This window comes from Peromyscus eremicus, chromosome 10 (genome assembly GCF_949786415.1).
Source record: "Peromyscus eremicus chromosome 10, PerEre_H2_v1, whole genome shotgun sequence".
NCBI lineage: Eukaryota > Metazoa > Chordata > Mammalia > Rodentia > Cricetidae > Peromyscus > Peromyscus eremicus.
In genome coordinates, this window is record NC_081426.1 from 43,787,888 (window position 1) to 43,803,608 (window position 15,721).

At 46.8% G+C, this 15,721-nt stretch overlaps 1 protein-coding gene across 1 annotated transcript in view; it reads right to left on the reverse strand.

The window, feature by feature from the left end:
* The window catches only part of Adgra3 (adhesion G protein-coupled receptor A3), a 105,201-nt gene extending 91,147 nt beyond the window's left edge, over window positions 1–14,054 (reverse strand). Inside the window, exon 1 of the mRNA XM_059275865.1 lies at window positions 13,822–14,054. Within this exon, the coding sequence (XP_059131848.1) occupies window positions 13,822–14,045 (224 nt within the window). The 5' untranslated portion in view covers window positions 14,046–14,054. The remainder of the gene's footprint in view (window positions 1–13,821) is intronic.
* Window positions 14,055–15,721: the final 1,667 nt, after the last annotated feature.

Below are 15,721 nucleotides of genomic sequence, written 5' to 3' on the forward strand. Positions count from 1 at the left end.
TTTCTAGGCTGGAATAACTGAGGTGTGAGGAAGCAGGCCCAATCCACTGACTACGGTTCAAGACAGAGTATGAAGGAGAAATGGAGTGTTCATCTACTTCCTGACCAGATGCAATGTGACCAGCCACCTCACGCTCCTGGCCGTTCCTTCCCTGCTACAACGGACTGCCCCTTCCAACTGTGAGCCAGAACAAACCCTTCAACAATACAGCTTTGCCACCTGTTTTATCAAAAAAAAAGTGTAACTAATACACCCCATTACCAGAAAAAAAAAGAGGGAATTCAAGTAATTTTTCCTCCAAGGAGCCCTGAAAAATCAAATCTAATAGAAGAGCTAACTGGGGTCTTTTTAAGCAAGAAATAATTTAAAATAATCTAAGCAGTCTATATTTCTCCGAGGTTCACACCACACTGTATGACACCTACCGCGTTGCCCCAAAGGCCATTCTCCTTCTTGGGTTTATTTATCTTGGCACGGAAATCACGCAGACTGTTTCTAGGAGCTTTCTAGCTCAAACCACATGAGATGAAAGGTGGATTCAGTTGCTGAAATTGACTAATCTGGGAGTGTGATACCAAACGCAGTCATCAAACCAAAGGACCGGAAGGAGAGGAAAAATGCCGTGGGGCTGCCAGAAGCTTTACTCTCAACAGCCTGAACGTGTGCAGGGGGCAGAAACTGGAAAGCAACCGGCTAGGACTGAAGGAAGAGTGAAGGAAACAGAGAGCATGAGGTCCACGGAGCTCAGTGATGGAGCAGGGTGGGCATGCAGCATGTGCTGTGGGGGATATTTGGGGAGCTATGAACAAAGGAGGAAAGACATACCAGAGTACGCCAAGGACACCTTCACAAACTATGCAAGAAGTTCTGAAAAGATAAGGCATGCTTCCCAAAAGGTAGGACGCAACTGGAATACGGAACAGAACTATGTGGCACTGATCAGATAAAGAACGTAGGAGGCAAATTTGGACTCTCACATGTAAACAGTCTGCTATGCATAGTCCAAGGCTTGGCTACCACTGATCCATCCCATTTCACTTAAAAATAAGGGGAGGTGTGCTGTGAGAGGTTCTGTAGGCTGTGAATGTGTTGCTCTGATTGGCTGATAAATAAAACGCTGATTGGCCGGTAGCCAGGCAGGAAGTATAGGTGGAATAAGTAGACAAGGAGAATTCTGGGAAGAAGGCTGAGTTAGGAGACGCCAGCCCACCGTCCAGGGAGCAGCATGTAATGGCACACAGGTAAAGACATGGAACACGTGGCAACATATAGATTAACAGAAATGGGCTGAGTTTAAATGTAAGAGCTAGTCAGTAGTAAGCCTGAGCTAATGGCCGAGCAGTTTTAATTAATATAAGCCTCTGTGTGTTTACTTGGGTCTGAGCGGCTACTGACCAGGTGGGACACAGGAAAACTTTCAGCTACAGAGGTGCCTCCCCAGCCCAACTTGAGGATATTAGGAAAATGGGATCTCCCCACAACGAGAAATACTGAATGCTCCTGTGCCTGAACCTGACAGAGATCAATGTGACCATCAGGAAGCCATGGCCTGGTCAGAGTGGGGACAACAAAAACATAGCAAGTTCCACAACACAAGCAAACAGCAGGTAGGAAGTGGGTACCAGGCAAGATGAGCCAATTGATTTTAAACAGGGTACAATGCAGATTGCAAGTTCCCTTTGCAACCACATTAGAATTCTTAGACTGGGCCACGAAGGGAGAGTTTACACTTGGGCTAAGAAAACGACAAACAAAAACCAGCATTAAAAAAGGAAAACATCCAGTCTGAGCCTCCCGGTACACTTGGCTGAAAGTTTTTAAAATAAGCATGGAATGTGATATACATACATACATACATATGTACATCCATGCATACCTGTCTGTCTGTCTGAACTCTTGTCAGTGCACGATGTGAAGACATTCTCATTTGGGATGTGTAGTTCCAGTGTGTGACTGGCCCCATGCAAACTGCTGTCCAGAGCTGCTCTGCTCCTTCAGTCAGGAACACTTACTTGCCATAGAGACAGACAGTTAACAGGACCCCTGTGCTGGCCTGGCATTTCAGTCTGAATCCTCCTTGGATTTATTGAAAGAAACTCTGAGCAGCCTTTCCGTGGAATGGCAATGAAGGTTCTCTAACACCGGTGTGAATGTTTTCTTTCTTAAGGCCTGCTTGATTCGGAGTCTAATTAAATCGATCCCTTTCCCATCAAGATAAGACTTAAAGAGCCTTTTTGACTGTGCAGTTTTCCCCGGCTTCTTATGAAAAAGGAGAAAAGAGATCCCAGGGCAGTGTAGAAGATGTCCTTTCTGTTAGTCTTATCTGTTTTTTTTTAAATGATTTTTTTATTAAGTATTAAATAGAAAAATATAGTGAAGAGTTTTTCAAATAATGCCTCATTAAGCACGGGTGGACACACCCTTGGGATTAGTAAATAGAGCTTTCAGGCTCTCCCAGGTTACCCTGTTCTCCTTCCTCAGGTTTCCCAGCTTTGGCTGCATCATGTTCTAGCTCCTCTTTGTGAGCTTGTGTTATGTTTGCATTCTCAAAGCGTGCACCCCTGTTCTTGCTCATTCCTTCGTGTGGTTGGTGGGATGATGCTGTTTATGTTCTTAAAAATAATACCATTATGTTTATGAGCCAGTTCATTGTTAATGTCCATATATCCCATAATTTTTTATGTTACTATGTAAGATGATATATATTATATATCTACAACATATGCTTGTATTATTACTCAGCAACCTCTTACTAGTGATATATGTATGTACTCATGTGAGCACATGTCTCTCTCCATATATATATACTTATTTTAAAAACTTTCAGCCAAGTGTACCGGGAGGCTCAGACTGGATGTTTTCCTTTTTTAATGCTGGTTTTTGTTTGTCGTTTTCTTAGCCTAAGTGTAAACTCTCCCTTCGTGGCCCAGTCTAAGAATTCTAATGTGGTTGCAAAGGGAACTTGCAATCTGCATTGTACCCTGTTTAAAATCAATTGGCTCATCTTGCCTGGTACCCACTTCCTACCTGCTGTTTGCTTGTGTTGTGGAACTTGCTATGTTTTTGTTGTCCCCACTCTGACCAGGCCATGGCTTCCTGATGGTCACATTGATCTCTGTCAGGTTCAGGCACAGGAGCACTCAGTATTTCTCGTTGTGGGGAGATCCCATTTTCCTAATATCCTCAAGTTGGGCTGGGGAGGCACCTCTGTAGCTGAAAGTTTTCCTGTGTCCCACCTGGTCAGTAGCCGCTCAGACCCAAGTAAACACACAGAGGCTTATATTAATTAAAACTGCTCGGCCATTAGCTCAGGCTTACTACTGACTAGCTCTTACATTTAAACTCAGCCCATTTCTGTTAATCTATATGTTGCCACGTGTTCCATGTCTTTACCTGTGTGCCATTACATGCTGCTCCCTGGGGAGGGAAAGTGTTGAGATCTGGGAGAAAATACCCCCAGGGACCCTCCATTCCCTCCAGCCCCAGAAGGCAGCATGCTTATCCCCCTTGGAAAAACATCAATCTGCAAGCACAATTCAACAGGTGGGCAGGGCAGCACTTTCACCTACAGAGCTAACAAGCCTTCTAAAGATATTCCTCCTCTGTGAGAGGAGGCCAGCCTGGTCTACAAAGCGAGTTCCAGGACAGCCAGGGCTACAGAGAGAAACCCTGTCTCGAAAAAAATACAACAACAACAACAAAAAAAAAAAAAAGGATTTTTTTTCTTGCTATGGTGACATTGTCACTGGGCAAGGGCCTAAATGAGATCAATAAAAGTTCTTAACAGATGGCCTTCTTTGTATAGAATCCATAATTCTACAGACCTGCCATGCCCTGCCCCCATACCTGTGGCAAACACCCTGGAAAAATACGACAAAAAAAATGTTGAAATATTACCAGATTTAAATTTAAGAAGGCAAAATATGGGAAGGAATACAAAGAACAGCAGATGTAAGATTTGTGTTTTATTTAAATTAAGAACCAAGAATGCCAGTCAAGTGAACTGATAAGGGGCTCACAGCAACTGGCACATGCCTGAGAGCTGAGTTGATTCACAGCCTGACAAAGGAGTTCTGTGCTCTGCGATCTCCAGCCATGTCCCCAGCACACCTGCCAACTGTGAGGTCGTCAACAACACAAGGAGGCCTGCAGGAATGCCTCCTTCAGGCCCAGCCGAAACAGCAAGAAAGAGATGAAATAAACAGCAGACAGCAAATCACCTCCTGTTGTAGAATATTATTTTAAGGTGTGTTACTTTTGTTTATGTTGCATTTGTGTAACTGTGAATGAAGCTGTGTTACTGTGCCTGTCTGAAACACCTGATGGTCTAATAAAGAGCTAAACGGCCAATAGCAAGGCAGGAGAGAGGATAGATGGGGCTGGCAGGCAGAGAGAATAAATAGAAGGAGAAATCTGGGAGGAGGAAAAGGACATCAGGAGCCAGCCACACAGCCAGCCACAGAGTAAAAATGAAAGTAAGGTTACAGAAGAAAAGGAAAAGCCCAGAGGCAAAAGGTAGATGGAATAATAAGTTTAAAAAAAAAAAAAAAAAGCTGGCAAGAAACAAGCCAAGCTAAGGCTAGGCATTCATAAATAAGAATTTGTCTCCTTGGGTATTTATTTGGGAGCTGGGTGGTGGGCCCCCCCAAAAAGTAAAGAGCCAAAACAACCAACAACAACCTCCATGGAAACCTCGGGCATCAATGGAGACAAATATATAAAACCAGAAAGGGAAGTTGGCCAAACAAGAATGACCCTTCCATACATTAAATTATAGTAAACCAAACTGACAACTAAGTTATCTCGATTTTTTTTCTTTTATTAGACCAATCATTAACTTTTTTGTTTCTCTTTTAGAGCCCGAGGAAAATACAAGTGCAAGAGCTGACCTCAGCCCTGTACAGAACCTCCCCGCTCCTGCTAACATAAGCATCATCTCCCTACCTGTCTGCAAGCAGGAAACTGCAAGCCCATCTGAATCTGTGCCTTCCCACACACAGTGAGGACTGTCCAAGGCCCAGAAGTAGTGCTTGCCATTTCTTCTTCTCCTGTGGTGGTCTTCACAGTGGGGATCCTAGTTTTTAAACTGCTTGTGCTGTGGGATGTCATTCTGTATGCTGTGAAGGTGTTGCTCTGATTGGATGATAAATAAAATACTGATTGGCCAGTAACCAGGCAGGAAGTATAGGTGGGATAAACAGACAAGGACTTCTGGGAAGTGGAAGTCTGAGAGAATAGATGCCAGCCTGCCATCCAGGAAGCAGCATGTAACGGCAGACAGCTAAAGCCACGGAACGCGTGGCGACATATAGATTAACAGAAATGGGCTGTTTAAATGTAAGAGCTAGTCAATGGTAGGCCTGAGCTAATGGCCAAGCAGTTTTAATTACTATAAGCTTCTGAGTGATTATTTTATAAGCAGCTACAGGGCCCATGGGGCTGAGCAGGACCAGAAAACTTCAGCTACACTGCTAGAATTCATTTATCAACTAGCTGTTCATACTACGGTAGCTCTTGGAAGATTCCAATGACTTGACTGACCGCCCCTGCTCTCTGAGAAGGTTCATGCATGGAAACTGGACCTTGAGTTATGGCAGGAACCGATTTCTAGCTTTAAATCTCAGGGAAACGATTAAAGGGGCCTTGAGCAGGGACCCTCTCTGTTTTGTTGCCCATCCAAAATCAAAGACACAGCAGGCCCTCACACACCAGTGGGACAAATGTTGGCCGCTGTCAGGCCCTTTTAGGTTCACTCACTCATCTCCACAGCACATCTCTCACGCCATCCTGCCCTCACCAACCAACCTAACACGCAATGCAGTGTTAGACACCGTGCCTGGCTCTGCAAACTCCTCTTCTAGTCTTCTGTGAACAAGGCCCCCGCCTGCAGCTCTCTAACTGTTCCAGGGGTTGTTCCTAGCTTCATCCCTCTTTTCTGCACTTAGAACAGCCCCCCCTTGTCTCCCCCTCTACCCCTCCCCTCCCCACTCCCGGAGGCAGCTGCCCTCAATTTGTTTCTAGGCTCCTTCTTCCCTCTTCCTTTGTTGTAGCAGAGGACAGCTGGTAGCTACAATTAACCCTTAAGGTTACCGGATCCCTTACAATGTGTTTTTAATCCCAGGTGGCATTGGCATGAATTGAAAATCTCTAATGTCTGGAGCCCCATCCCTGAACAACTGCATCAGAACATAGGTCTGTGGTCCAGGGATGGCAATATTTAATGCTCCTGGGTGATGCAAATAAAATTTTCAACAGCACACTCCCATCAGGCTTCAGGAAAGTGGGGACAACAGGTCCCTTCTACTCCAGGGCTGGGATACAAGCCTGGAGCATCCTTCATCACCTTACTTCACCACCATCTGTAGGTGACATGTCCTGGCGTGAAAATCTTGGAGAGACTTCCACGAATAATGACTCGATTAGGTGCTGCAAGTCGGAGACACTCGAAGCTGCAGATCGGCTTTGTGCCCAGGAGATGGACAAGAAAGAGAAAACAACACAGCCGTGGTCAGTGGAACAAACGAACCCATCACTGGGCACCTTCGGCAAAGTCCTGCCTAAACCTGTCTTCGAACATTTGCTTTAGGAACTTTTACTCCCTCTAAGATAGCTAAAGCCCCATGAACTGTCTCGGTACTCCGCTGTGTCAGCAGACTGTGAGCATGTGGGAGAGCACGGGTTAACTTACATCCTGAAGAGCTGGACTGACTCAAGGACAGGCACCATAGATACTGTACAGCTAGGAGGCAAATAAAATAAAGACACAACAGTCAAGTCCAGAGATAAGACCTGAAACTACCACAAATATGAACAGCTAGTAGTTAAGTGAAATCAAACAGTGATAGACTAAGATATTTAGTACGAAGAAAAGTAAACATTAAAAGCGAGTTCCAGTCTTTGGACAGTCCTCACTGTATGTAGGAAAGCACAGGTTCAAACCTGGGCTTGCAGTATGCAGGCAAGTAGAAAATGGAGGAAGAGGCTGGGGGTTGAAGGAGAGCAGAGTCTACATCGGGCTGGGGTCTGACCTTGTACTTGAGTGCCTCAGGCTCTAACCAGGAAGAATCAGAGGACAAGAAATGCGAAAGCAAAGCCAATGCCCGCTCTGCAGGCAGCACAGCACCCATGTGCTCAGAATGATGGAGAGTCTGTGGAGACCATCCCAGTATGCAGGGAGTCCCTTACCGGACAAGCAAAATTGATGAAAATTTAGTCAAAAGGAAAAACCAAACCTTGAGAGGGCCTTCTTGCTTTTCAAATTGCCTTCTGCGTTACACTAAATTTGAGCATGCACGCAAGATAAACCCGACAAAGAGCGTTATCATCAAACTGTGTTGCTGTGCAACAATCAACACCTTCAGCACCAAGTTTACATCGATAGCTTTTTAATCTTGTAGACTGAATTAACATGCCACTAAAACTTACAGTATTCGCTGAGATTTTCTATTTACAGGAAAAAATGTTAATAGAATAATGCATTTGTTGTAGTCTCTGGACATAAGATTTCCAAAGTCGAGGCAGAACAGAAAACAGCATCCCGAGAAACAGCTGAGTTAAAGAAACTAACCCACCATTCATGGTGCTGCAAGCCGATCATGCTTGAAGGCAAAGCTCAGCAATATCTGCAGGGAAGCGGCAGAGGCAGGAGGATTGCCAAGAGGAGAGGCCAATGAGAAAACCAAATAAATAAATAAAAAGAAGGTCTCTACCCTAGGTCACTTTCTGAGGAACTTACAAGAGTTTGTGTTTGTATGGCTTCTTCTACCTCTTATTTGTTTTTTTTAAACCCATCTTTACAGGCTCCTGGGGACAGAAGCAGGGACAGCCCCGGAACACACATCTCCAAACTTTCCCAGGTTCCTTTGTGTCTGGACCTGGCATGCTGCTAAACCTACCAAGTGCTCCCCAGTGAGGCTGAAGAAGTCCAAGCAGGCAAGAAGCAACAGGATTTGGGGGCGGGGTTATGCAAAACCTTGACGTCTATCAGAAAAACTTCAGATAGGCAAGTCAAAGGACCAAAATGCCCGTCTGTCCCTCATTCCGCACTGTTTCTGTAAAGTATTCATGGCAGGAATTTAGATAGCTCTAGAAGATCAAGTAGGTCAGGAGTAACTGTAGCTGCACCTACTTACACCCGTTTCTGAATCATGGGTCCCACAGCTATGCAGTACGGAAGCAGACTAAAATAAATAAATGCTCTCATTGGCTGTAACAGTGTGAAAGTCTGAATTCACATCCTCCTTTCAACTTCCACTCTTGTTGATTTTCCGCCATCCGCTCTTGAATCTGTGTTGACAATATGCTTGCCAACAAAGAATACTTGCTGTGTCTGAGAGGCCTCCTCCGAACCCTTCCCTTCAAGGTTATGGACGTGGCTATCCAGGATCGTGGAAAGCGTGGGACAGAATGCACCTCAGTGCTCCAGAGTGGGGTGAGCCTGAAGGAGGCCTTGGGAGTAGAGAGAGGGAACAGGAGGAAAAAGGAGGAAAAGGTAGCGAAGACAAAAAACGAAGTGACAGAAGACCAAGCCAAGAGGACGGTCAGTGAGTGAAGAAGTCAGAAATTGAGGCAGACCGTGAAGGATCAGAATTTACCAGAGCACAGATTCCAAGGCATGGGTGAAAGCCGAGTTCGACAGAAAGCTAAGTACAAGCTCTGCTCAAGGGACAAGTCTAGCACTCTGGCTAGACAGAAACTAAAGAGTGAAAACGGACAGGACTCCCTCCTGCTAAGCCCTCTGCCTTTTCGCTGGCACAGACTCCCTAGCAAAGCGGCATACCGTGGGGATCAGAGCCACCAGCATTCAGCACCATAACAGCGAGAAGACACCTGTAGGAAGAAAAACTTAGCAGTGCTGAGTATAGACCAACCAAGCTAGAGGCAAGTTCTTGAATTCAAAGATGGCCACCTCACCCGGTGGCTATCTGGGATCACCATGGGTCAATTTAAAGGGGAGAGGGTTGTTCCCTAAAAACCGTTCCGTTTCTCTGTGACTATACTTGCCTGACTAGCGAGCAACCTGCAACCAGCACGGAGCTGGAGCTGCAGGCTGAACGCAGCTGGAGAAAGCGAGCCTGCTGGCCACTTCCTTCTGAATGTGAGTCCCATCAGAGGACAGAACTGGACAGGAATCCACCCTGCCGACTCCTCTGCAACTCCCAGTAGCTCCACTTTCTCAAAGGGCTCTCCTTTCCCTTGCCCTCCCTTCCTCCTTCAACCCTCTCCCTTCACCTCTGTTCTCTGAGAACACAGCGGCAATGAAGGAGGAGACCCCCGGCCCTGCAACCTAGAGCTGCCTGTCCTCCTGTTCCTTTAAGCCTGGTTACACCGTGTCTCTTATCTCTCTGGCAGGGAGGGAAAGTCCTGGCTGCCCAAAAAAGCCACACTCCACTTAGGCTTAGCTCCATCTAGCTCTCCTTCTACCACCGTTTCTCCTCTTGGCTACCTGTCTCCAATCCTTTTCAGTGTACTCCCATATTCCCTGGGAAACTCAGATCCTTTAAGAACACCGCACCGGCCTGCTTTCCTTCATTCCAAACTCCTGCCTCATTCGTAGGCTGTCTTCTATCTTCCCCAACCCCCTGCTCCCTTCAAGCCACCCAGCCTGGCATCTTTCACTTGTGTTGCATTGGCCCTCCTCTTGAGGGGCTTCCAAGCCTTCAGCTGTCGGAGACTAGTCCTGGTCTGTCTGTACATCATCTCTGGGCACCTACCTCATCCTCAGGCAGCTTCTCCCACCTTGAAACAGAAGCTTCTCTGGGTTCTCATGGTCAGTTTTCTCTCTGCCCCATCAGCCTCCATGGCTCCTCCCGGAGGGTGGTCTCCTTTACAATCTCCTCTGGTTCCAGCAGCCCCTAGTTTCTGCTCGGGACTCCCTCCTCCTTCTCTTCTCTTTCCCAACTACTCCAACAAGGCAGGTACGTGAAATACAGGGTGTGTGAAAGCCAGTGTCCGTAAGCTAGCTCTACACTAATGGCCCAACACATGACTTCCCTTTCAGCAGGGCTGACAACAAGTCCATCTTCTTATGCCTACCATGTTCTCTGTCCTCCAATCCAATCTCTCCCTTCTTTGAGGCCATATTCAGGTCCTTTCTTCTTCTAATAAAGAAAAAATACTTCCCAGTGGTTCCGTAACTACCCACAATTCTCCCCGTTTCAAGACTTCTAAAACGTGGGAAAAGTCTTCAACGCAGGGCTTACTGCGTAATTACAGGCATTCTTTAGTTGTACCTTAATGCCACCCTTTCCTATCCTGTCCTTTCTCTCTAACAAAGTTTAAGTTCCAGAATACAAGAATTCTACTTCTTAGACCTCATACTGGGCCAAACCAGAGACGTCTAAATAATTACCAATTGACAGAAAACAAGCATGACATTTTATATACTAAAAACCCAAACTCATACACTATTTTCATTTATCAAACTATCTAAGAGAAAACCAGACTTCAGTGACAATTTCTAATTTATTTATTCTCCTAGAGTCACCATGAAGGCAAATGTGGAAAAACATGGCAAAACCTGTAAAACTTTCAAAAAGTTCTCAGAACTTTTAAAACAACCTATTTATTGAACATTTCACAGAGAACATAGGAATGTAGTCAATAATTTGTTTTCGGCAAAATTCTTGAGTACAGGTAATTTTTGTTCAACGTATAGGGCATATTCATAAACGAGGGTTAATTCCTTACCAAAGTCCTACAAGAGAACCTGGGAACAAGCATGGTCCAGCCAAAGAGTTCTGCTCAACTTCTTTTGATCAATACAGCTCTGGAAGTGAGGGCTGCTCACTCACACAGTTGAAGGGTGTCCCATCCTCCAGGTACAGGAATGTCAAGTTCCGCACCAAACAGGAAACTAGCCTGTCTACGTCATCCTCACAATCTGAACCAATGAAATTTCCTCTCCGCAGCAACATGACAACTCACTGAAAACCTTTGGACACACACACACTTGGGGCCTAAAAATTAAACCAGAGGGTCAGCCATCTTCTAACGTCTCCTTCTTGTAAGCATCCGGGCAATGGACATTTGCCTCTAACATTCCAGTGCCACCAACTGCACAGCATCCTGAGTACCGCCTTCTGCGAGTCTTGGCATGGTGGTATACACTGACTCTCAACTCCCTCTTTGCCTCTCCATGTTCACTATTTTCTTCAGTTGTCTTCACTTTCCCAGAACTGGCTCAATATCCAGACCCTGGATCACACCAAGCAACACGGCTTGTTGCCCTTTCTCTGGGTCATTTTTGCTAGACGTGCATCCCAATAATAAAACATTGACTATGCTGCTCTAAGATTTATTCAGAAACTGGTCTCCAGATACCTGTGCATCCCTCAAGAAGAAAGGTTGTTAGTTTCTGCACTGATGGAACGCAAACTCAAAACACTACTGTACGAGCTAGGCCCACCATGCTCAACCACTGAACTACAACCCCACCCCACCCCGACCCCCGCCTTGCTTTTCTATGCTGTAATGAGATACATGGTGATTCCCAAAAAAAAGATATTTGTCCAAGTCCTAACTAACTGCCCTTACCCTCTGTAACTTTATTTAGAAAACAGGTCTTTGCAGGTATAATGAAATAAGGGACCCTGATATGAGATAATCCTGAACTTGGCGTGGACCCTAAATTTAATCTATGTCTGCTCCTTTTGGGAGAGATCTAAGGCACAAAGACACAAGGGAAGACAGGCAGGTAAACTCAGGTGCAGAGGCTAGAGCTCTCTCTCCAGTCATACACCGAAGGGTATCAGATGTCCAAGGAATCAAGGAAGGAGTCTTATCCTAACGTTTGTGAAGCTAACATCTTGGTTTGGGACTTTCGTCTCCTGAACTGAGGGAGAAGGAATTTATTATTTCAAGGAGCCAAGTGTGTAGCAATCTACAGCAGCTCAGACCAACAGGCAATCCAAACTTCCACACAACATCTTCCACCAAGGAGCCGCTCAAAACAATGGACACTGAACTAAGAGATGGAGGCAGATGTGGGTCTCTGATGAGAAACATCTTAACTGCAGGGCAAGAATCTTGGACCAGGACCCAGACACCAAATCACTATGGGAACTTGGATCTACCACTTACCCACAGTTCTTTTGGTACTTTGCCTAGCAAAATAAAGTAAGTAGCCTATAAGGTTTTCTAGCCTGCCTGAAATACCCTGACACACACATCATCAGCTTAACTGACCCTTAATTACTTCCTCCTAGCCACTTAGTGTTATTAATTTTATTTTCATCTAAACAGCTTTCTGACATTAAAAAAAAAGGAACAAAATGACATTTCAGAGGTCTTACTACATTCATGCAAAATCTAGGGCAATTGATAATAGGCTAAAAAAGTGATTTTCTACAATATCACCTATTTTTTCCAACAATTTACATGTAGTTGATCCATTTCAGAAAAAATGAACATAAACAGGAATCAAGCTGAGGGTCACTCACTGACCCAGCATTTAAGTCGTTGCTTAAGTCACTTGTGTGACTAACTTTTACAGTCATGGGGCCTTTCTCCACCAGACTCGACTACTGTAATTAAGGTACCCACACTTTTCACTTCAAAGCAAATGGCCAAAAACTAAATAAACACAACTCCTGCCACCAAAGGGCAAAGGCAACAAACGACCTGTTGTGTCAGTAAAAAGCCCAACAAAATAAAAACTTCTTTACCCATATTTATAAACCTGGGTCAACAAAAAACACAAGCAGTTTCTTGTTTTAAATGTCTCCTTACTGGAAAAAAGAAAAAAGTATGAGAGAGAGAGAGAGAGAGAGAGAGAATGGGAATGAGCCATTAAAAGCATTGTCAATGCTACTTGTAACCCATCCCACCATACATCCTTCTGTTGAGTTGGGCTAAATTAAAAATCCTACTTTTAAGTGGTTTCACAAGTCACACATGCCTTTGCCTTTATGGCAGCCATGGTTCTTTTTTAAGAAACCAACCAAAACACAGAGGAACACGAAGCCCAGGGACTCATATTTCAGTCTGACAAAATATCCATTAGAAACACTCTGACTTAAAATTTTCCAAGCCAATTCATCTTTCACAGAAAAAGGAATCTAAACTCCCTGGGCCAACGGTTCAGTCCAATTGGCACAAAGAACTACGTTTCCAAGACGAAACTTTTTCCTTCCAGGTGGAAACCTACCGCGAAAACCCCAAGTCCCTCCAACTTCTGGAGGGCTCACTCAACAAACACAGTTTTCAACCCCAAAGTCCCCGACTTTCCAGTGTGCGCTCACAGACTTGAGTATGGGGCTGAACAACTTTATCTCGCATTTCTCAGCCATTGGTAGCTTAACCTTAGACGTAGTTCTGAAAGAGCACGAAAGCTAAGGCAGAAAACGGCAAGGTCTCCCTATGGGTTCGGGAACCACAAAGAGTCATCCCAAGCCCAAGTGTCCTGCAAGCTCAACCTCAGGTGCAACTTCATTTCCACGAACACTTCTGAGCACGCATGGTGTTTTCTAGAAGCCCCAAGCCAGGATGAATGAGCTTTTAACTGCACCGACTCAGTGTTTATTTGCATCCTCACGTGGTACTCCGCAGCCCGAGCCGCTCAAAAGCAAGGATGGCATGGGGCGCGCCCGGGAACCCCGAAAACTTTTCTTTGCAAACTACAGAGGCGCAGAGGCGCAGAGGCGGTTAGGAGGGCGATCGGCCACCCTGGTCCCCACGTTGAGCTAAAGGGCTTTCCCAGCACCACCCCCTGGCCGCCGCTGCGCGCACACAAAGGAGCATCGATACAGGGGAGAGCCCCCCGCGCCCATTCGGCGCACCCCACCCCCAGGAAAGGGCCCCCGGGCGTCCCGGGTTACTCACAGGGTGACCGTGCGGTTGGGCAGCGTGTCCGGGGGCAGGACCTGCGCGAGCTCCAGGCTGCTGCACACCACCTTGCCCTCGGCGCCGGCCGCCCTGCCGGTACCCCGGGCCCGACCGTCGTGCTTACACCCCGCGGGCAGCGCCACGGCCCCGCGCTCTCCTCCAAACAGCAGGGCGAGCAGCGCCAGCGGCAGCAGCAGCAGCGGCGGTGGCGGCGGCTCCATGCCGCTGGCCGGGGCCTGCGGGCCGAGCGGCGGCACCGGCCTTAGCGGGAGGCGACCGGGCGAGGCCGGCCCGGCGGTGGCCCGAGCCTCCCGGCGGCCCGAGGGCCGCTCCTGCTCCGCAACGACATGCTCCTTTGTCCGCGGCCACGCTCGGCCTCCGCCGGAGACGAGGGGTCAGGGCCGCCGGGTCGCAGCTCGCTGCTCGGCCCGCGGGAGCACCGCCTCCTCCCGGCGGGCTCCTCCCTGCGCGCCCGCTCCTCCCCCCAGCAGCCCCGCGCGCTCCCGGGGCCGCCAGCCGACCCGATCCCGACCCGGGCACGCCCCCAGGTCCTGGCCGGAACTCCGCTACTCTTGCACGGGGCGGAAGAAAGTTCTAGACCAGTCCCAACTCCAGCCGCGCTGCGGCTCTGCTGCACGTTTCCCAGCGCTGGCGCCGCCTTTCAGACAAAGCCACCCTGTGCGCCCCGGAGAGCCCTAGCCCGAGGGGGTGAAGTTCCTTCCTCCAACCTGAGGAGGAGAAAGAGCCTGAAACCAGTCATTCGAAAGAAAGGCAAGGTTGGAAACTTTCATCTGCACCATTATCCACCAGAGCAGGAAACAGGTTTCTTTCTAATAAACTGAACTCGGAAGCTGTCCCTGGCCTGCAGCGGCAACAGCTATGGGCCAGCTGAAGATGCATGGGGACCCTTAGACAGAAATTTCTGAGGCCACCGAAAGCTCCGATGTTAACCAGTTGGAGCAAGAGTGATGAAGCGTCCAAGAAGCCCTATTTGAATTCATTATTCATGCCTACAGCTGCAGACCCCACCCTAACATTTGCAAGACCAGGGCTCACCTACCCTATCTTTACATTTTATAGACACTATACAAGCCAACAAAATGAGTTTTCTCCCTTGGGAAACAGACTTCCTTAACAACCAGGAAGAGCAGCTTGGTTTACAGAAATTGGAGTTTCACCCTGTAACATACAAGTCAGAGAGCATGTGATCACACAGCCCTTGGCCTGTCCATCCTTGGCTGGCTTTGCTTCCTGGGTCAACAACAGGAGGGGCGTGGCAAGCATGTGGACACCTGAGCCTGCTCAGTCTGTCTGACCCTCCTGACAGCCACACTTAGGCTGCCACAAGGGCTCAAGAGTGGACATTCCAACTACTTGGCCCTACATTGAGAGACTTGGAGGAAAAGGCGGGCATTTTTTTTTTTATTTGAATCTAAAAGCCCCATCCCCCAAAAAAATTATTTCCAAGATCATGTCCCAGAAACATTTATTTGGCTTTCTCAATAGTAAATATCTAAATGTATACTTAGATAAGCGTGAATAACGCATCAGTTAACACTTCTTGAAGACTGAACTATCAAATATCTAAACCTAATAGTGTCTAGCATCTACTAATACACTCAATGCGATACAATTATTCTGGATCTGGAACTTGGCGTATGACTGGGGAAAAGAGGGCTCCAGACCTGGTGATAGCCTTGTACGGCTACATAGACCTTGAAATTTATTCTGCCATTCTGTAGGAAGTTTTTTGTTGTTGCTTTGTTTTGTTTTGTTTTGTTTTGTTTTGTTTTGTTTTTACTTTATTTCACTTCAATTAAACTCAACTTTAAACTCTACTACACATGTCTTGAACACCATAGGTCTGCACCTCCAATGGGTAGGAAAAGTAGGAGAT